Consider the following 21,812-nt stretch of genomic DNA (forward strand, 5'->3'; position numbering starts at 1 on the left):
CCTAATTCCATCCATATTAAAACACGGTTGCACCCTTATTTAACAAGTAGAAATAACAACATAATCTTTTATTACCATTATCACCGGAAAATTTCTTCTAGCAGAAAATATATTTGTTATTAATAATGCCTAGACTCAACCTCATTAGAAAAATGAGCCTTTAATGCGCTCTTCAGAAAATAAAATCAGGGAAAGTGGGAAGAGGAAGGGAGTAGCTAGTTTTCTAATCTTATACCATTCTTCCTTTTTTTAAATTTCAAGAAAACGCGGTTTGAACGAGCAAAACGATCACTCGTGTTCCTTCCAGTCCGTGAATAATCTGGCCCAAAATTTAGCCTCTCTCAGAACCTTTTCATCTGAGCAATGGAACAAACACAGATATAAGCTCGAAATAACGCTCAAGTTCCAAAAGTTCGAAAGGGACGTTTTCGATGTAAATTTTACATTTATTATTTCTTTCGATATTTTAGACAAAAACAAATTAGTTAAATAGAAAAATATTATTTATATAAAGATTATGATAAATTTTTTAAATATAATAATTCATTTTTCTTCTGTGTATGTAGAGATTTTTAATAGCACAATACCTTAAAGCTGCAATATATTAATTACACACAATTTTTTTTCAAAAAAACATAAAATAAAATAGGTTTGCCACCAATTGGAATATTTGGACGAAAAGATTCGGGGATTTTGTGTAGAATCAGCTGGCTATTCTATACCGCCCGCGACGTTAGCCAGAAATGAGTTTGATCAAGTAGCCAAAATGGCAGCATATTTCGGTGGTCACGTGATTGGACTGGCTAACAAAGGAAAAGAGTTGTGCAGGGTAAAGAAACCTATATTTTATAAGAGGAAAAGATCCAAAAAATTGAAAGATATTTTATAAATTATGGAAAAGTAAGAAAAATGAGTTAAAAGAAGGGAAACAGAGTAATAATAATTAAAAAGGAATTATAAAAATAAATTTTAAAATACCGGAGAAGAAAGGATTAGAAAAAATGAGATAAATAAGACAACAATTCAAATAAAAGGAATCAGGTCATTTAACTTTGTAGTATAGTAGGGCAATGGCTAAATATTGGCTAATTCTGTTCAATCTACAGGCGCGTGCCGTTAACATAAAGACATTTTAATTTATATTGGTTTCCTTCAAATTTGAGCTGCTATATTTTTGGTAAAAACCTCGAGGCCAACGTGATAGTTTTCAGCTAAAAACTCGGTTTAGCCAATTTTTTAGCCGGCTAAAAATTGACTTAATCGGTTAAAATAATTACTCAATTATACATGGCAAAAAGTATCAAAGAAAATAAGAAATAGAAACAAATAGACGAGATAAATAAATTTCACTATCGCTTGTAGACTTTGGACACACCCATTGTGGTGTACTCTGTTGAAAATGATCGCCAGTTGCTGGCCCATGTCGACGCGCTTGTCAAGTATCTGGACGAGAGGAACTACGCCCTCAAGCGAGCTGTGGACGACCAAAGGCGGAGGTTGGAGCGAATTTGCTATCTGGAGTCATTAGCTGAAGAGTGCTCCTTGGTTAGTTGTGAAAATAATAATACTTTTTGAGATTTTGTTTTCTGTTTTATTTTGGGAAAGTTATATCGCCAAAATGAGTTTTACTTGTAGAGTATAAAATGTAACAACAAATTTTTTAAGATGTTTTACAAAATTTATATATTACGAGTTTCAAGTAATTATTTAAAGCTTCATATGATTTATGATTATTTTCAATATGTTACTTTGCTTCTTATTTTCATTTGTTGATGCTTTTCAAGTTAAATCAATAATCTTTTCTCTCTTAATTTCATCTTTATCTTCCCAATTTTTTTTCTTCCATTTTTTCTTGAGAAAAATATGAATTATTCTTTAAAAAAACCTATTTTTATAGTCCGTAAAGTCGATCCGCTCCACTAACTCAATTCTTAACTCTAGTTTAGTGATACCCACCTCTTTCAGCGACGCGGAACAAGTAGAAAGGAGTTACGAGCCATATAAAAAGGCAATCGAGGTATTTACTTTATATTATTATTTGATCATAAAACCTGGAAGCCCTGGAAAAGGGTATTAAGTATTAAATAAAACAAAAAGATGAATCATATCAATTTTTTTAATATTATATATATTTTTTATTCAGTAATTCATCTTATTAACAATATAATATGGAATTCTGAATTCGATTTAAATAAATTAAAATAAAATTTAAGCTTGATAATTAAAATTTTCTGCTTAAAAAATATATTCTATATATTTATCGTCTCCTTTGATAAACAATTTTTTTTAAATATACATTTATGGTATGTTTAATTTATTATCGAAGGTAGAAATATTAAATATTTCGGGGTTGTAAAAAGAATTAAGGGTATGCCAAACATTCTTAATCAATTCTTATATTACTCTTCCCCGCATAAGTGAGTATCTTACAACTAATGGTACCCTTTTACTAGCTACTATCATTTAGAGGTTTTAAAAGGTGTCATGATTTAAGCACCTTCTAATATGGCATATGTTATCAATTGGAAATTTTATTTTGTTTTATTCAGAAAATTCAGGAACGAGTTTTCCAAGTGCAATCAAAACTAGACGGGTTCATAGATTCCCTACAAACATTTCTGCCAGTGTCTCCCCTTCAAGCTGTAGTAGCATATAGCGTAATTTTTTTTTCAACATTTTACTTTTTATATATAAAGATTTAATAATAATTATGATTTTAGAAGAGCTGCAAGATAGGAAGGGAAAAATATAAATAAAATAAGGGAATAGGAATGTATTATCATTTTTAAAGGCTTACCCAGAAAGAGATAAGAAAAATAAGAAATAAAAGAAAGAATTTAATAAATTAGAGATAAAGAAAAATGACAACTATATTTCATTTTTTCTCCCAAAGTCTAACTCAGTGATGAACGGTAATCAAAGAGCTTCCACGGCTTCTTCCTCCTCCGAGGGCTGCAATAGCAACGTGCTTAACGGTGGTGCATCAACTAATATAGACAGATCAATAGATTTTAAAAATAACCTAGCAATAAATGATGATGAAAATCAAGTGAATGAATTCGAATCTGCTACCCCAGAAACACCTCGCGACGATACGCGGCAAAAGAAAATTCAGATAGGTTTGAATAAAATTTATTTTCTATCGGCATATGATTAGAAAAAATACCGATAAGAGAAATATTTAAGAAAAATGAATTTTCGATTTAATATAATAATAAAAAGTTAAATTCCCATTTCCTTCAAGTTATATAATAAACAATTTATGATTGTTACATAGACGAAATAACCCAGCTGATTTATCCCATTAGGAATCTTTTAGCGTAAAAGTTAATATTTGAAATGCCTAATTTGTATTGTCAAAGGTTTTTTTTAACTGTTTACAATTCGCAAAAAAAAAATAAATGAAAAAATATAGACTCGCCTAACACGAATTTCGATGCTCAAAATCCCGAAGAAGTATTCAAAATGGCAATCGCTAGGAACTGCGAGGCCTTGAACCGTAAGTTGGGCTCGGAATGGCATTCATTTGTCTCACGGGTAACGGATAGACATCGATTAGTGGAAGCGGGCGTGAGGTTTTACAAAAATGCTCATCAATTGGGCCGGGCTTTTGATGCGCTAACTAGGGATTATAGCATAGCTTTCGAAGGTTAGCAATATTTTTTCTTTTTATCTTTTCTTTTTTGTTTTAAATTAAAAAAATATTTTCAATCATATTTCATAATCGTAAAAACGGTGGTTTGCTAGTCAGCAAATTAGTGGTGTTAACTAAATTCCGCCCAATAATTAATTAATAAATTGTGTTTAATGTGTAATTTCCATTTTCACGCCCAAGGATGCGCAGTATCTGTTTTTTTTCAAACCCAGGCCTGGCCTAAAATGATTGTTGATACTAAAATTAATTTTGATGCAATTAATAACTATTTTTTCTAGTTTAATATCAATTTAATCTTCTATTGCATTTCGTAAACTACAGCTTAGATTTAAAAACTATAAATTTGTGGATAAAGTAACTTAAGCCATATTTCGAAATAGACATAAAGCACAACACGATATATTAATATAAATGTGAAGCAGATTATCAATGATCAACATTTACACATCACTATTTTGAGGTTGCCTATCTATTTTTTATTTCTATTAATCATTGCGACAAAATAAAGAAAAATTAATTATTAATAATTTATAAAATTATTTTAATAGTTTAATATAAAGATTAGGAATATACAAATTTTGCCATTATGCATGCAATACAAGGTTTTAAATTATCAAATGTAAAAATTTTATATTATTTTTTTAAAATTATAACGATAAATATTAAATATTGATAACATAAAACAAATTATTTTTAGTCAAATTTAATATTACCTATCAAGAGTTTATTCATAAATTCCACTGGAAAACAAAATAAAATGAATGCATGTCCAATAATAAATTTTCCTCCAATCATTTTTTTTGGTAGAAATTTGATTTAAATAAAAATTTAATCAATAGTTTTTTAATTTTTATTAAAATAAAATCATAATATTTGGTCAAATAGACGTCGTATTAAATTGTTTTTATTTACCAAATATTTATATGGATTTGTGATTTTTTAGATAACTATTTTTTAAGGTAATTAAAAATTTGGGTTTTAACCATTTTTAAAAGTATATAACTAACTGAGTTCTTTTAAACGTAAATTTATGGTATTCTGATACGATAACGAAAGATATTATAAAATACTTTGGCTTTGGAGCCTAAAAATTCTTAATGCCAGCACCGGGGTTTTAAACATTAAAACCATAGCTCTACCCAACCTAAATTTATATTTATTATTAGACTCAATCCCGCCCCAAATTTTTATTTTGGAAGGGATGGGGGGGGGGGCATGCCAAGATCAATTTATAAAAAATGTAAATTAAAGTTTATTTAAAAAAATCGCTCTATTCAGATTTGCTTTATTTTATCTTCCTTTTTATTAATTCCAGGCCCACTACAAGCTTATTATGATTGGTGCCCTCACTTGAAAAATAAGACCATTGAAGCAGACGATTTTATTGTAAAAGCAGACAATATGACATTAACGGCAGACAATAAAAACAAAAATCATCTTGTATCGTCTACAGCGATAAATTATATACAATGCAAGATGGAATCGTCTGCTAGTTCAGCTGATAATTTGAGGCTCGCTATCAAGAGGCACCACGAACAGAAGGAAGCCTTTCTCAAAGTTATACGGCGATATATGAAAAAAATGAAATGGGAAGATATTAAATAGAAAGAATAAGTAGTAATTAAAAGGAAGGGTACAACAAACTGAGGAAAATTTGAATTTAATTATTTTCATTGATCATATAAGAAATTCGTAGGAAGGAAGGAAGGAAATATAAAATTTATATATAAAAAAAATATGCATTAGAATTGTACGATAGCGAGAGAAATAACGGAATTATTTACGAGAAATCTGTTAAGAAACATTCAAGCCGCTCATAATGCAAATGACCCAGGTCTAGCCGTGGACACTGACCTAACTACCCACCTCAACAACGTCAATAGTTAGTAGATTTTGTTATAAGATTTATATGCTTAATCATTTTTCAAGAATAATTCGAATATAATATATTTGCGTTTATTTTTAAAATAATAACGAAATTATGCTCAAAAAAATAGATGTTTATAGTGCGTAAAATAAATATTTTAATTAAAAAATACCATAATTATAATTGAATTAATCATGATATAATTACATGCAATAAAACAGGTTTGTCATTTATTTTTTTTTACAATTTTACGTTTTAGATGGGAGAAAAACGTTTTAAAATAGCTCTTTAAATAATATGTTAAAATTTTTTTTATTTTAAACGATATTTCCTATTATGTTATAAACAAATCAACTGTTCATAGATATGGAATACGGGGAAGTTTTCAGAATATGTAATTGATATCTGTATCATTTATAATTAAGAATAGATATTCCTAGTAGGTTTGTTAAAAAAACCGATTTGGGTCGGTTTTTAAAAACGACCCGATTAAGATTTTTGCTAAAAAAAAGATTATGTAAGCCTCGAGATTTTGCAAATAGAGGTCCAAACCTTTCTGCCATCTATGAGTAAAAGGCTTACATAACATTATTTTGGCGAAAATCTTAATCAGATCGTTTTTATAAATCGGGCTTTTTAACAATCCTAGTTGCTTGTATGTAGCAAATGTCGATACATTTTGGCCTATAAATTAATCTAATATTAAAATGACCCATTAGAACAAAGAATGTTTCGCCAAAATCTGATAATAGTAAAATAATTTTATTTCATTTTTTTTGAAAGTATATGCAGGATTTTATTTTTAAAGTAGTTTAATTTCCTGATAAAATTTATATGTTATATTTTAGTTGTAAATGAATAACTTTTGAAATTTGAAAAGTTTTATTTGAAGCTTATAGGAAAACTCATGATATTTTATGTTGTTGCTGTTTAGAAATTTTGGAACAACTCAACGATAAGGAATCTCAAGTTTTGGAGATGTGGACACTTAAGAAGAAACATATGGACATGTGTCAACAGTATTCCCTTTTCGAGCAGAGCGCTTTTCAGGTTAGTTCCTAAAATTTAAATATTGTTATTTTTGTTTCGTTAAACTTTAATATTCTTTTTTTCACACCACAATTTTTGAAATTATCAATGAATTAGTTGAGATTTAATATAAACGAATAAGGGAAAAGGTGGGTCAAGGATAAAATATAGTTTTATATAATAAATAATGGATGAAACAAATTAAATCATTATGAAGGATTTATTCAATTTCTAAGTAACCAAGAAAAAAAATAAACGCCTCCTTCCACTTAACTCAAATTTTTAAATTATTTTAAGGTCATGCTCTGGATCGAAAATCAAAACAACGAATTGTTTGATCTTCCCGAACTGGTAACACCTAATTATCTCGACCAACAAACACTTTTAAAAGAATATACCCTGCTTAAGAAGAGGGCCAAAGAAACTAAAGAAAAGGTATAAAACCTGTTATAAAATATCATCAACGATTCACAATTCATTTGTAATTTAATCTTAATTTTTAAAAACTCGGTTCTTCTCAAAAAATAAATAACGAAAGAATTTAAAATAAATGTTGAAAGAAATTATTAATAAAAAAGGCCTCTTTTTACATATTCTATTTAGTATTTTAGTATCAATAGTGAAGGTCAACTAAGACCAGATAAGACCGCTTAACCGATTTTTTAAAGTGGTCGACCACATTCAAGTCCAATTTAGAAACCAAATGGAATATAGTATTTAATTGATCTAGACCCAATAGATTGGACCAATATCGCCGACAAAATAACTAGATTTTCATTTGGATTTTGAACTCCATCTGAATTAAAGGTCTGCAAGTGACAAAATTTTCAAGCTCGCCCTTCTTTCAATTTTTAGTAAGGTTGCCAGGTCCGAATTAATTTTTATAATCCTGAAATATATGATATGGAAAATTAACCAATCATGATGAGGATGTAGGGTTCATGATTTTCTATAGTATTCGTGTTATAAATAATTTTTAATTATTTATAAAATAACATATATATATATTATATATTTAAAAACCATATAAAAATATTTTTTAAAAAAAGCATATTAAGAATTAGTGATCTGCATCGGGCCTAATTTCAAGTCCGGCCCGGCCCGAAATTTTTTTTAAAATGGTTTTGCCGGCCCGAACCCGAAATTTTTTTGAAAAAGTTTTGCCGGCCCAGCCCGAACCCGAAAATTTTTTAAAAAAATTAACCGGCCCGGCCCGAATCCGAAAATTTTTTAAAAAAATTAACCGGCCTGGCCCGAATTTATTTAAATATAGAAATTAATTTTTATAATTACTCAAAATAAAAGACATATGTTATATGGCGTTTAGTTTCAATAAATAAAATCAAAAATTTTTATTTTACATAAAAAATTCAATATAAAATTGATAAATTTATATATATTTAAAAAAATTCCCAAGGTCCGACACGACCCGGCCAAATTTTTTTAAAAAAATATTAGGCCCGGCCCTGCCCTAACCCGATTATTTTAAATATAATTAGGCCCGAACCCGGCCCGGACCTAAATTTGCAGATCTCTATTAAGAATAGTCATACACTGGTGACGGCCATGAATCTTTAATATAAAATTGTAACGTAAAATTTTTAAGTTATTTTTTGTTTGATCAAAAGGGCCCTCGAGATTGTTGTTTTAGAGCTCTTTTGCCTGATTAGTTTTTAGGGATCTAGTCTCTTTCCCAAATGAGCAGTTTCACGCAGGGTATATTGTCTGCTAGATGTGAATATTTTTAGAATTTCCCCTTTTCCTCTATATCTAATGAATAGTAATTATTTTTAGATGGAGAGAAAATACTATACATGTAAAATCCCAATACATATGTTTCCCCATATTCCAGGGGGTTAACCTTCTCGTAGCCCGAGATGTGTTAAATAATGAATTTTGGATTATTTTATTAATTCTTCTTGTCTTATTTGTATCTGTTACGAGACAATGAAGTGGATGATTAGCTTTAGGATCAACCATTACTTCGCATCTTTTACAGTTGTAAGGTAGAGATATGTCTATGCCTAGTCTGATACCCTTACATTCCTTATTTGTCAAAAGTGATTAACATTCTTAAATAAGCTATTCTTGGCCAGATTTATCTGTTATCAAAGAACGAAGGTTATTACACGGCTGTGTGTCATTTCTTGAAAATAGATAATCGACTGAGCGTGACTGACCCAGCATCCCAATCCTTTTGTAAATTAGACAGTGGATAAATTGCGCCAAAGTATGTGTGACCAGCTAGAAAGCATTTAACACGATATCCTCACAAGGTTTAAATTTAAGAATGAAATTTTTGAGGAAACAAAAAAAAAACTATTGAAAGGGGTCATGCTGATCGTAAGCCAAATCCTACGGATTTTGTTGGAAGGGTAGTTTGTACCCAGCGATTTTGGTCAAATTTTAGGATGACTATGTTCTCAAGTATCGATTAAATTTCTTCTTCATATGAGAATGTAGGTTTCACTATTTTCTTATAGCTAATATTTTTTCTATTAAGCACTGTGAGCATTTCTACTTTTTGCACCCCATCCACCACCCTACCCAGCCCGTTATTTTTTTTGCCGGCCAGACAAAAATTTTCAGATGTTATCCAGCCCGGTTCATTGGCTGAGTGGCTTACGCTCGGTTGACTTTCACTAAACACTATATATTAATAATTTTCTTCGGTCAAAAATATATAACCAACGATAGTTATGGCGCTTTATCAGTACATAAATAGACTATGTAGGAAATGGAAGAATACACGAATTCTTAATAAAATAAATCTAAACCATATGAATATTTTACTTCTTTAATTTGAACATCGAATATGATAGGTTTGTTCTTTTGTAAGTTTTTGAGCCATAAGCTACTATATTTTACGTAAACCAGGTAAGGGTTAAGACTAGTCTACATGAGATAACTATGGTTAATTTGATTTATAATTAAATATTTTTTAATCACAAGTTGAACCTTCTTAAGCGTTGCGGCGAATGCTTACTGACATCCAATCCAACCATATCGAATAATTCAAATCTATTTGAAGTGCCCATTAATAACCCCTCTTTAGATATCACGCACACTACTACCATCCCTAGTACAAACACTCATAAACATCTGATAGACGGTTGTACGGAGAGAGTGAAGAATCAATTCTCTTCGTATTCCCAAAGAGTTGACGGGAGATTAGGTAAACTAAAAATACGTATTATGGAGACGAGGAAGCGAGAAGCGGAAAAGCAGAGTGCCGCGGAATCCATGATCAAGTCAACAAGTTTGTATCTCGTTTGATAAAACAATTTTTTCGAAAATGAGGTCATTTATAACATGCCTAATTTTCGACGTATGCAGTTGGTGTAAAGTTTTATAGTTTATAAATTATACCTAAAGCGATTGCATTAACTGATCGTTATATTAGTTAATGGAAACTAAAAAGTTGAGGAAATGATGAAATATTTGATCTTTTTATAAATTTAAATATGTCATGAATTTTTATCTTTAGTTAATTACTCAAGTAACTTCAAATTTATTTTCTATATATCTTGTTACACTTTCTGTATATGTGTTAGCAGACGATTCTCGACCTTTGCCATCTTTGCCGCCATTTTCCCTGGAAGAAACCGACGACAATATAGTAGAAGATTTGCGACAGGAAGATCAGATGATTATAGTTATGCGTTCACCCGTCGGAAGGGGTCATAAAATGGCCGCTATAAGCGAAGGCCAAGATGGCGATGGATCGGAAGTTACCAAAATATCAAGTATAGCTTCTTCCAGCAATTCTTCTTTATCATCTGCTTCCTTTAAAGTGACGGGGGGAAGTGGGATAATCAGCGCTCAGCAACAGCAGACGACCAATATAAATACATCGGAAGGTGGGAGTAGTACTGATAATCCGGAGAAACGCAAATCGGCCAGAAAAAAGGAGTTTATATTCATATATAAAAAATTTGTTTTTAAACCTCTATATATTTACTTGATTACTTGCCATAAAATTGATACATTAGGTGAATGAATGTAAAACTTTACTCGCGCGTGCTTTCATTTCTCATCCCCTTTTTCTATAATCTTCATTTTCCTTTTTATAATTTTCCTCATTATTTAATTTGATGCTCATATTTTATCTTGTCTTGAAACCGCCTTTTTTAAAAAATTTTATAGTTATTATTCAGCCAAGTTATTACTTATTATATAACTATAAACCCTAAGAAATATTAAAATTTTATTGGATTTTCTAATTTTTGTGAAAGATTAGTTAATATAAAATTTAAGATTAGTTATCTCAAAATTCAAAATATGGATATTATATCAGTCTAAAATATAAATGACTTAAAAATAACAAATACTAGTTACATCATGTCTGAGTTACTGCAAACGGAAGAAACATATGTCCGTGATTTGGAAGCATGCATTCAGCATTATTTGAAAACGCCATTTTACTCTTATCATCGGGAAGTAGGCGATATCGATAAGAAGCCATCTATCATTTCCAATACCAAAGTTAAAGCAGATCATAAAGTTTTACCAATAATTTCCGGTATAATTATAAATTTCTATATGCTGAATTTTTTTTTTACAATTTTTTTATTAAAATTATCGCAATTTTTTATAATAATTCTGGTGGCTTCGCTAAACAAGTCGACAATCTTAAACCGCTTATTACCTGTTTGAAGAACAAAATAACGCCACCTACTACAATTTCCACTACAGCTCTCGTTTCTGCTTTCGCTTCTGTCGTGTTCTGCAACCTCGAAGCCATATTGAAATTCCACCGTGACACCTTCCTGGCTGAACTAGCCAGGTATAGATATCTGCCTGAGGATGTCGGTCATTGTTTTGTCAAGTGGTCCCACACTTTTTACGAGTTGTATGTTAGGTATCATCTATTTTGCATAATATATTCTTGTTTTTTATTGTCAAAGAATAAAGCAAAATATAATACAAGACTTATTTAAATCACCTACCACCCACCGGGAGCAGTCATTTTTTTGGGAATATAAATTTTAATTATTCCTTTTCTCTCATTTCTATTTTATTTCTTTTCGACTATATTAAATGCATTTTTTCAACTTCGTTAAAGGTATTGCACGAATAAACCGGATAGTAACACACTCCTATCGAAACCAGGGATCGAAGACAGTTTTTTCCGGGACATTCAAATCCGATCTGGACTAGCCCTTTCTCTTTCGGCCTACCTTATAAAGCCGGTTCAACGGATCACCAAATATCAACTCCTCATGAAGGAATTGCTTTCTTGTATAGATTCACCTGATAGTTCAGATCAAACCAACGAAATTAAAGTATAGGCTATAAAATATGGTTAATGATAGATACTGACAAAACAACATATAAATTTATAATTAACAACCTAATTTGTTAAAAACAACGATCAAAATTTATTAAAATAAAATTAGACCCACTTATATTTTAATATATATTAACGGAATCACATGGTCGAGTCTGATCAACTATATATCATCCCAAGGACGGAACCGCCAAGTTGGTTTCAGAAAAAAACATGATCCTTGCTGGATTCGAACCCAGACTCGTCGGATTGGCATAAAAAATAAACAAAATATCAATTAAACCATAAAATATATTAAGTTTGGGGTTTATGATTTGTTCTTGAATGACCAAAATGAATTATAACAATTAAAAAAGTATTATCATTAAATAGGGACACATAGATATCGATACTCTTTTATTTTGACCAATACCAGTGGCCGATACCCAAAAATGATAATTAACCTTTATAAATTAATTTTTTTTTAGTCTACGTTAAGTTACTAATGTATAAAATAAATCATATACAAATATTTAACCCGATTAGAAGAAAGAAGGTGCTGTTATTTTTTTTACTATTAATTTCCTTTTATAAATTAATTATAGATGATAATTATGAAGTTTACCTTTGCTTTTTTCCAAAAAATATACTAAATTATTTTTTTTTGGTACCGGTCAAAAAGTTATCATTGCATCTCTGCTATATAGTTATTTAACATAACATAATCAATAATATATACATGGAAAGTAAGAGTAAACATCTTTGATAAAGTTTAGCATAATATAATAATATACAATCGAATGACATCTATTCATGAATTAGGAAATATTTTATCCTTGGTATATTGTTAACATTGGTTTTGTAATTTACATTGCATAATATATATTTTTTTAAACAAAGGTCTTCTACAAATTATATTTATTAAGGACTATAAATATATGTGTATGTATGCAATAGGATGGTTTAGACGTGATGTCGAATGTACCCAAAAGGGCCAATGACGCCATGCATCTATCTCTTCTACAGAACTTTTCGGACGACCTTTCTCCCCCTTTGAAAGATAACGATATTTCGTACTCCCAAAATAGTAGTGAAACATCCATAATCAACTCCGATAAAAACTCAGACGACGTATTCAGGAAAAGGGAGTTAAATAGTGACGATTCGAAAAGGAACAATTTAGAGGTTCGATTTGGTCAGCTCTGCTTGCAGGATGGGGGCTTTCGGGTTTGGGATTATTGGACGGGCAAATCGGGCCATTCTTTCATTCGCTCGCACGGAAAAGGCAAAAGTGGGGGAGGTAAATTTAAAAATAAAATAAATAATGTTTTTATGGATCCATAATCTTTCTAACGTTACAGTTTTTAACGTTTTACATTAAATACCTGCAAAATAGAAATTTTCTGCCCGAGTTTACTTGCGGTCCTGCACCAATTTTTTGATTTAGGTTCGCTCTCGTCTCAAATTTTAGATAAAAGCCTGCAGGGAAGAAAAGCTCGAAAAATATACTTTATTAAAATGTTTCATGATTTAGAATTTTTCTTATTTTTTTAAATTTATTTTATTATTGTGATATGCAATCAGGCAAAAAATGAAATATAAACTTGCCACGGGCCGGGTTTATAGCTTATTGATGATGTTACCTCTGGCCCTATAGGACGCTAATATTTTTGGTTGCATAACGCTAAAAAATTTTTATTGATTTTTAAGAAGTATAAAATAAAAAATAAAATATATTAGTAATACATGATAATTTTCGTAGAAAAATAGCGGTAAGGTTTTTAAGATTTTTCATCTCTTATATATAGAATATTATTCCAATTTCCCTTTAAAGCACATCCTTCATAACATTGAGTAAAATAATGCGAATTAGTTAGAAAATGACTTTGATTAAGTTAAAAGTAAAATGCTATGAATTTAAAAAAAATTATGTAACAAATTAAAGGAGGGGGCAAAAAGGAGAGGCAAATTTTCGCTTTCGAGACTTGCGTCTTGGTTTGCAAAAAACTCGTTATCCCGAATAGCAACACCGTCAATATAGTCAATAGTAGCAACGCATCCACTGAAAATGGGGCATCCGATATAGATGAGGGTAATGTGCTGGCTTTGTTCGGTCTCGGACATGGAGGGACCAGACCTGCCTACTTGTTTAAACACAAGATTATGGTATCACATTTTTAATATTTTTTAATATTATTTTAAGAGGACACAATAAAAAAATATCTTATACATCCATCATCATCTATTCTTTTAAAATATACGTTTAATTCATGCACATAAAATATATCATTATTTTTATATTGCCAATATTAGTAACATAATCGTGAACATGCGTCATTTCATTTTTTTTTATCGTACGGTATATTTTGAAGATGTCCGAAGTTGGTATAACTGAACACATAGAAGGGGATGAGTGCAAATTTTCTCTTTGGCAGTTTTCTGCCTCCGTCAACTCGCATTCCAACAATCGGCGTTTCATCTTCAAGGCGTCTTGTTTGGAAACTAAACAAACATGGATCAAAAAATTGAGGGAACTCATAAACGCTTTCAATTTCTTCCGATTGACCAGTATTCACTTATCATTTTCTTATATCCTATAACTAATTATTTTTTTATATTCATTTTTTTATGATCTTTATTTCTTTACTTATATCTTACTTTTCTTTTTTTGTGTATTACTCGTTTATATTCTACTACTTATTACCTTATCTACTCTTTATTTCCCTCATTTCCTTCATTCTACCTATCCGTTAAATATTAATATTCCTCTTCTTTTCAGGATATCCTTCCATCATTTCTTCCTCCCCTGGAACGGTCAACTTAACCAATACTCCATCTGGCAAAACGGCTTCTATTTCTTCCGGCTATTATTCGTCTTGTTCTTCCACGAGCCTTGCAACCAGAGTCACCTCAGATGCCTTATCAATTTCTTCCGCCGATAATTCCCTTTCCAAAATTCGGAGTGATATTTTGATTAAGTGAGTTGTATTTTATGATTTTTAAACTTCGATCATTCCTCTCAATCTTCGTTCCACCTTTTAATTTTTAGAAAATTAGAGGTAAACATTTTACAACCATTCTGTTATATCCATATCCTCGATCTTTCATGATTTTCAAGATAAAACTATGTTAAACGGCATTATAACTTTTTTACTCCCCCAGAACTATAAAAAAGGGTCCGGGTTTGAATATTTTTAAAAAGTGGTTCTGGTTCTCAGATTTAACGCGACTCTAACACAAAATTTTGGACAAAATGTATAAATTAGATGCACTTTTGTTATAATTTTTTTAAAAAAGGTCTAGTTTCTTGAAAATCAAAAAAGAGGCTTTGATTTCGATATTTCCCTGTTCTACACTAAGATTGTTCCATCTTGGGATTTATCCAATTTTTAAAAACAATTGCTTTGGCATAATATAACGACTAAAGTATTAAAGAAATATAATTGTAAAATAAAGGTGATAAGGAGTACATAAATATAGCTGTTAAAATATTTTAAAAAAACATTTCTGAAGCGATATTTTTTTTATTACATAATTAGTGGTATAAGCGAAGAAATTACTCTCACTCCTATAAAACCATTTGTGGGAAATATAACGTGCCGTGTTTCCACAATTCTTAACTCCATTCCATCTAACTTTGCTAACGGGGAAGAAGATCGTATTCATGGAAAAGTATAATTTATTGATTAAATTGTAAAAATGATTAAACTTATGAGTCCTTAAATAACTTCATAAATATGGCTATATTTATCTGAGATAAAATATTGAATCAATAATTTCTGGTACCTTTGTTTGTTTTCTATGACTTGAAAATATTACAAACCTCTGATATGAAAGCATGGATAAGGAGAAAGTAGAGAGTTTTACTAAAAGCAAATTGATTCTTACTAATATAATAAATTTTCTAATAATAATTTATTTAGCAACAAACAAATTCGAACGACATTTTCATTCCTTGTCAATTAAAACCCATACATTTTCAAAACGATTCCCAAAATAATTTGAACCAGTCAGACCTTGATGCCACTGAAGTTATAACTCAAGATGAACTTCCCAAATTTCACCCAAGCGATCCCGGCCTTCATAGATCATTTAAAGTGGAAGAAACGGATGATTATACCAAGAATGCAGTCGTTTTTACACACAAAACAAACGATAATTTGAGGCCATATGACGAATTACTTACTAAAAAAGCTTGTCAATCCCCGAAATCTCAACTAACTTCCATGAAAAAAATAGCTGACGATAATGACGAAGAAGCTTACGAAGATGTAACGGAAATCGTTCCAACTCTACCGGAAGTCCTATCGAATATATCGTCTACTTTGACCTTGCCCCCGCCTTCTACTTATCATCTCCCTTTCTTTTATTACGATGACCACCACGAGGAAGGTAATCTTATTATAATAATGAATTCTTTGAAATTTAAAATTTCTCATATTGTCATTTCAAGCTGATTATTTTTGTATTACAGGTTTTATGTTATTCATTATAGAACCAATTGAATTAAATATTTTTTGAAACTAAGAGAATAGTTGAAAATGATCATAACGGGTTTTGTATCAATTTTAAATTCAAATTTTTTTTGAAAAAAGAACATAAAATATACGGTTCTAATAATGAGGACAAATCTAACTCATATGCCGATATTCAGAAAACAGAAAGCAAACTGGAAATTACCGACGAGGAAAATTTAGATCAGGTGATAACCGCCGCTCTGAGCGAATTTTCCTTCCCGCCATTCTCATCTTCCCGTTGAATTACTACTAATCACAAATCGATTAAATACTTTTAAAAATTTATTATAGGTGCAATTTTTCATAGAATTTTGTTTTATTTATTGAAACAATATTTTTTTTAAAAACAAGTGATAAATATTTTTAAATAAAAGCTGTAACTTTATGAAAATCAGCCACAAAAATTTAAAACTAGTGTACATAGCTTCTCTTCTCTATTTCATTATGTATTTGCAGAAATTAGCACTCCAAATTATAGCAATCTGGCATTTAACCGAATATTGCATATTTTATAAAATAATTGAGACAAACTTATAAAAAGTTATTTCGAGACCTCTAATTTAGAATAAACTTTTATTATAATTTTTTAAATATTAAAATATAATAAAAATTTAAATTATGCCATGCCATCACAAAGCAATCTTAACTAATTAAAATTTAGTTGCCGCAAATCACAATCAAAAAATTTTTTTTACAGTATAAACCCGCATATAATATCTCACGGAACCAGGAATTTTAAAATACCTTAAATTACTAGATTTCCGAGACCAAAAATTAAAGCGCTATATAATCGGGTTTATACTGAATTGTGTTGTTGTTATATAAATATATATAATCTTATTCATTCTGTGCAACGATGCATTTAATTACTCCATGTCTATAAATAAAAATTTTATACAAATCCTTTTTTCTTTTTGATACAAAGTTTATATTTATTAAATTATCATTTTTTTCTATTTTATCTTCATGAAAATCAAAATTAATTAGCGATAAAATCTGTCTACTTCGAATTCCACATAATCTATAAGTGAATTTCCATAAAAAATTAGAATCACTGCTTTAAAAATTTTCTGCTTTTTTGTTAAATTTGAACATACAACTAGATACTTGTCCTTATTATTGCCTAAATTTGACAGATTTTATCATATAAACTAAGTATCTCGTCATTTAATAAAAAAATTTCTAAAATTTTTATGTACAAAAAATTATTTAATATATTTAATATTTTTATTTTAGATCAACATTTTATATATATATATATATATTATAAATAACGATAAACGTCACATTTTTTATTGTTAATAAATTATATTTTAAATAAACAATAATTTTATATAAAATTTATTAATATTTAACGAAATAACTGCATGGAGTTATAAACCGAAACTAGTTCAGCGGATCAAATTCATGTTTGATTTATTCATAAGATCCATTCATTTTATAATTATAGTTATCATTTTTACCAAATCTACAGCTCAAGTTTATACTTTATCTATATTCAAATACAAATGAGACTTTGAGATAATAGTAGGGGAGACCGAAACCTACAAGCAACTCAGCTTCCGGTTAAAAAATTTTTAATCGGATCTCTAGGGTCAAAAGATACCAAAAAAATAGGATTTAAACAAGTTATGTTGGTTGGCCGAGCTATTATTCCGCTAAGCGAGTACGACTTTTGCTACGATTCGAATCACTTTTTTTTCTAAATAAAGGATAAATTAAAGTTTTTTTGGGATTAAGACAGACAATTAGTATTAAATTTAACTTTATAACAAAAATTAAAATGCTTTTTATTTAAATTAAAATATTTTTTAAAGGCTAAAAGGAAGGTGTTAGTGCCTAAAAATCAATAGGTATGACTGAGATAGGGTTTTAAAATAAATTCAAATGGGCTCAGGCCAAAAAATGAATTTGCAGAGCTCTACCTCGGGTATAGTAAACATGTTTTTTTAATGCCCCCATATTATGAAATTTAAAATAATATTTAACATTAATATATCGAAGATTTCTATTTAAAAATTTTCAATTTATCAGAGATCAGCCTGTGGCGATGGTAACTGTCAATATCACCAACTTCACTAAAAACAGATTCTAAAAAACAGAATGCGCAAAAAAAATAGCAATATGGCAGAATGTTTATTAACTAATTATTATTATTTAAAAAATATACATAAAAATAGATTCCGATTTTATCTATAAAAATAAAATATTTTAGATATAACTTTTTTTTAAAAAATTTTGTAATATTGGCCGATAACCGATATTTTAAATTGGGTGAAATATCGACCCTATCCGATCCGATAAAAAATATCGGTACATCCTTATCATTTACTAATCTTAAATCTTATTATACATTCTAATTATCAGAGTTGTTGAAGTAGCGCGCTAACTTTTGGTAGCTATAGCTAATAGCGGCTATTTTTTTTGTAATGATTTAATTTTTAGCGGGCTACTTTTTTTGAAAGTAGCTAAGTAGCCGCTACTCAGCTATTTTTAAAAAATATAATGAAGGTAAGTATAAACATGAAAATTTAAATATAATATCATAATTAAAAATGTTTGAAAAATATATGATAATACTATTAAAAAAAAGAACGGAGATGGTGTGACGCAGGGAAATTATAATTTTTATGATTTATTATTTAATTTTGAAATTGAAATATATTTTCAATTTGTAATTTATTTTCATTTGTATTATAAATCTAAATCACGTGTTAATAATATAAAATGTCATCGTCTATGGATATCCAAATCGTTGAAAGTGTTTCAGACAATGATATTAATGAAATGGAAGATACCAGGGAAGAAAATGTTATTAATAGCTATAATACAAATTTCCCATTCTCTAGATTTGAAATTTTTTTTAAATAAATATATAATCCAAAACTGGCTTCAAATTTATTCGTTTAAAATGAAAAAAAAATATTTCCTCAAATCAATCCAGTAGCTATAACCTCAAGAAACACCTAAAGGTAAATTGTCATTTTTACATTCTAATAATATTTATTTTATAAGACTGTTCATGAGTTTTAAGGAAATGGAGAAACATCTAAATAATTTTGGTATAAGCGACTCTACATCCAAAAAGACTAATTCAATTCAAACTAAATTAATTAATAATGCAAATGACAATATTTCTCAGAAATTGGCTGATAAAGTTATTGTTGATTTTATAATTTATACAGTTCAGCCAATGTCCTTAGTTGATAATCTATCATTTACCATGATAATTAAAACTCTATCCCCTGGTACAACAATTTTATGCCGCCAGACACTAAGGAATAAAATAGCAGATAAATTAATAATGATGAAAGATGCTCTAATAGTAGAGTTATCAGAGATATCATATATGTACCACGGGAGATAGTTGAACACATAACAGAAGGTAAAAACTTATTTATAAATTGATCTGATTAAATAATTTTGAGCTTATTTGGGAATCACAGGCCATTGGCTAGACCCTATAAGACTCTAAAAAGAAGATATATAACATTAGCCCTCAAAATGATAATAGGATCTAGGATGCCAGACATACGATGTACTTGCAAATAAAATTATTGATAATCTATCTTATATTAAAAATATGTATATAAGATTAAATACGCCCTACTCTCAAGTGCTAGTGTCGAGAGATTATTTAGTAAGGCAAAACTTATACTTTCTGATCGTCGCTCTAGACTTGGGGATGATAATATTTATTTTATTATTAATATGGTACAAATTACCCTAAATATTTATTTTTATTACATAAATTTTTTTATAATCAAAACTAACTATGTTTTAATATTTATAAATGTTGATTTTTATATATTTACTATACAATAACATTAAAAATAAAAAATTTGTTTGTAAATTTTTTTTATAAAAAGTAGCGAAAGCTACTTTTAAAAAATAGTAGCTAATAGCGAGCTACTTTTTTTGACAAATAGATAGAGGTAGCGCACTACTTTTAAAAGTAGCGTTTAACAACTCTGCTAATTATAAATAAAAGATTTGTCTATTATTTTATTCTACATTAATCCCATTTTCTAATATTTTGATAAGATTAGGTTTATGTAGGAATATAAAATCTAAAATTAAAGACAAAGGTAACGTTCATAGTAGATAAGATATAATTGTGTTTAGTTATTTAAAGGTGATAATTAGGAATTTTATATTTAGAAGTTACTGGTAAACTAAAAACCATTGGAATTTTGAAACTAATAAAGACTATGATATTTTAGATTTTAGAATTATTATTAATTGATCACTAGAAAGAATTATGACAAAGAAAAAGAAACATAAATTGCGAAAGTTAATATTAAACTAATAATTTGCTAAGATATAATAATTAAAAAATTTGGTGAATAAGATTAGAATATAACTTTATTGTTAGGAAATAGTTGATTAAATTCTTATTGAAGATTTACGTTTAACTTTTATTTTAAGGGATGCGAGAGATAAAACAGCCTCAAGGATTAATGTGAATGTAGTTTAGGTTGTAGATTAACCAAAAATCTTCATAAAGAGAAACGGCTTTCGTCATTAGAAAATTTATGCCGCAATCGAGCTCAATTAGAGATCGGATTTTTATTTTTTTGAATCATAAATAAGATGGGAGATCAATTATGCAACATTATTCTAATAATAACAGAAAGAAAAACATGCTTTAGAAATATACATATCAGTTTTCAACAATGGTTGTGCGAAAAATTATAATGATTAAAGTTCATAAGTTCTTCAAAGACGTGGGGTGAAAACCATAGTGATTAGAGTTAAAGGGTTGTTCATAAACGTTAGTATGAAAACTTTTATGATTAGATGTCATAGATTTCTCAACAACGTATGTATGAAAAGAGATTTATATATTTCAGCAGTTTTTTTTTAAAGACTTGAGTGTCAAAGAGTACATGAGGAAATAATTTTTTTAAAAGATAGATTTTGATATATATTTTAGAATAGGATTTTTAGATATAAATTTAGTATAGACATAGCTGAAAAGAAGATGAGGATCAATAGCTAAAAGATGAGTACAAGTAAATTTTTCAATGAAAATATGGGTCTATCCTTCATTAAGGGGAGAGTGGTGATAGAATTTGATATATTTTTATAATTTATTATATATATTTTTGTTACGTATTATAAATGTAAGATTTAGTATAATTTACGCCATTTATTAAAGGCAGAATTAGTTTAGAGGAGATAAATGTAGACATTAGGATGAAGTTGGTATATTTATATATTTTATTAGTATAATTGTATTAGGTAGTTTATATTGGAGAATAAATATAAAAAGTGATAAAATATTTCAGAAGTTATTTAAATAGATTATTTTAGAAGATTAGATGTGATTACCCGATATCTCAGCAAGGGCAAACTGTCGTAGAAGACCCGGAAGTCTAAAAGATAGATACGATTACAAGAATTAGAGGCAACAACCAATTAATTACAAGAAAATGATAGGAAACTTACAAGAGAATGATAGGAAACAAGCTA

At 29.0% G+C, this 21,812-nt stretch overlaps 1 protein-coding gene across 2 annotated transcripts in view; it reads left to right on the forward strand.

Moving 5' to 3' along the window:
* LOC135927557 (triple functional domain protein-like) overlaps nt 1-16,891 on the forward strand; it is a 34,690-nt gene extending 17,799 nt beyond the window's left edge. Inside the window, exons 18-40 of one of the 2 annotated variants that reach the window (XM_065463616.1) lie at nt 262-433; nt 650-829; nt 1,363-1,545; nt 1,898-2,017; nt 2,550-2,657; nt 2,894-3,119; nt 3,416-3,649; nt 4,971-5,212; nt 5,402-5,537; nt 6,457-6,572; nt 6,849-6,986; nt 9,504-9,810; nt 10,106-10,463; nt 10,886-11,073; nt 11,175-11,412; nt 11,617-11,836; nt 12,778-13,120; nt 13,766-13,986; nt 14,193-14,388; nt 14,600-14,798; nt 15,360-15,492; nt 15,744-16,212; nt 16,416-16,891. In XM_065463616.1, the coding sequence (XP_065319688.1) occupies nt 262-433; nt 650-829; nt 1,363-1,545; nt 1,898-2,017; nt 2,550-2,657; nt 2,894-3,119; nt 3,416-3,649; nt 4,971-5,212; nt 5,402-5,537; nt 6,457-6,572; nt 6,849-6,986; nt 9,504-9,810; nt 10,106-10,463; nt 10,886-11,073; nt 11,175-11,412; nt 11,617-11,836; nt 12,778-13,120; nt 13,766-13,986; nt 14,193-14,388; nt 14,600-14,798; nt 15,360-15,492; nt 15,744-16,212; nt 16,416-16,579 (4,891 nt within the window). In that variant the 3' untranslated portion in view covers nt 16,580-16,891. The remainder of the gene's footprint in view (nt 1-261; nt 434-649; nt 830-1,362; nt 1,546-1,897; nt 2,018-2,549; nt 2,658-2,893; nt 3,120-3,415; nt 3,650-4,970; nt 5,213-5,401; nt 5,538-6,456; nt 6,573-6,848; nt 6,987-9,503; nt 9,811-10,105; nt 10,464-10,885; nt 11,074-11,174; nt 11,413-11,616; nt 11,837-12,777; nt 13,121-13,765; nt 13,987-14,192; nt 14,389-14,599; nt 14,799-15,359; nt 15,493-15,743; nt 16,213-16,415) is intronic. The other variant, XM_065463617.1, reaches the window with a different exon arrangement.
* Nucleotides 16,892-21,812: the final 4,921 nt, after the last annotated feature.

This window comes from Gordionus sp. m RMFG-2023, chromosome 3 (genome assembly GCF_954871325.1).
Source record: "Gordionus sp. m RMFG-2023 chromosome 3, tfGorSpeb1-WG-v2, whole genome shotgun sequence".
In the NCBI taxonomy this organism is placed as follows: Eukaryota; Metazoa; Nematomorpha; class Gordioida; order Chordodea; family Parachordodidae; genus Gordionus; species Gordionus sp. m RMFG-2023.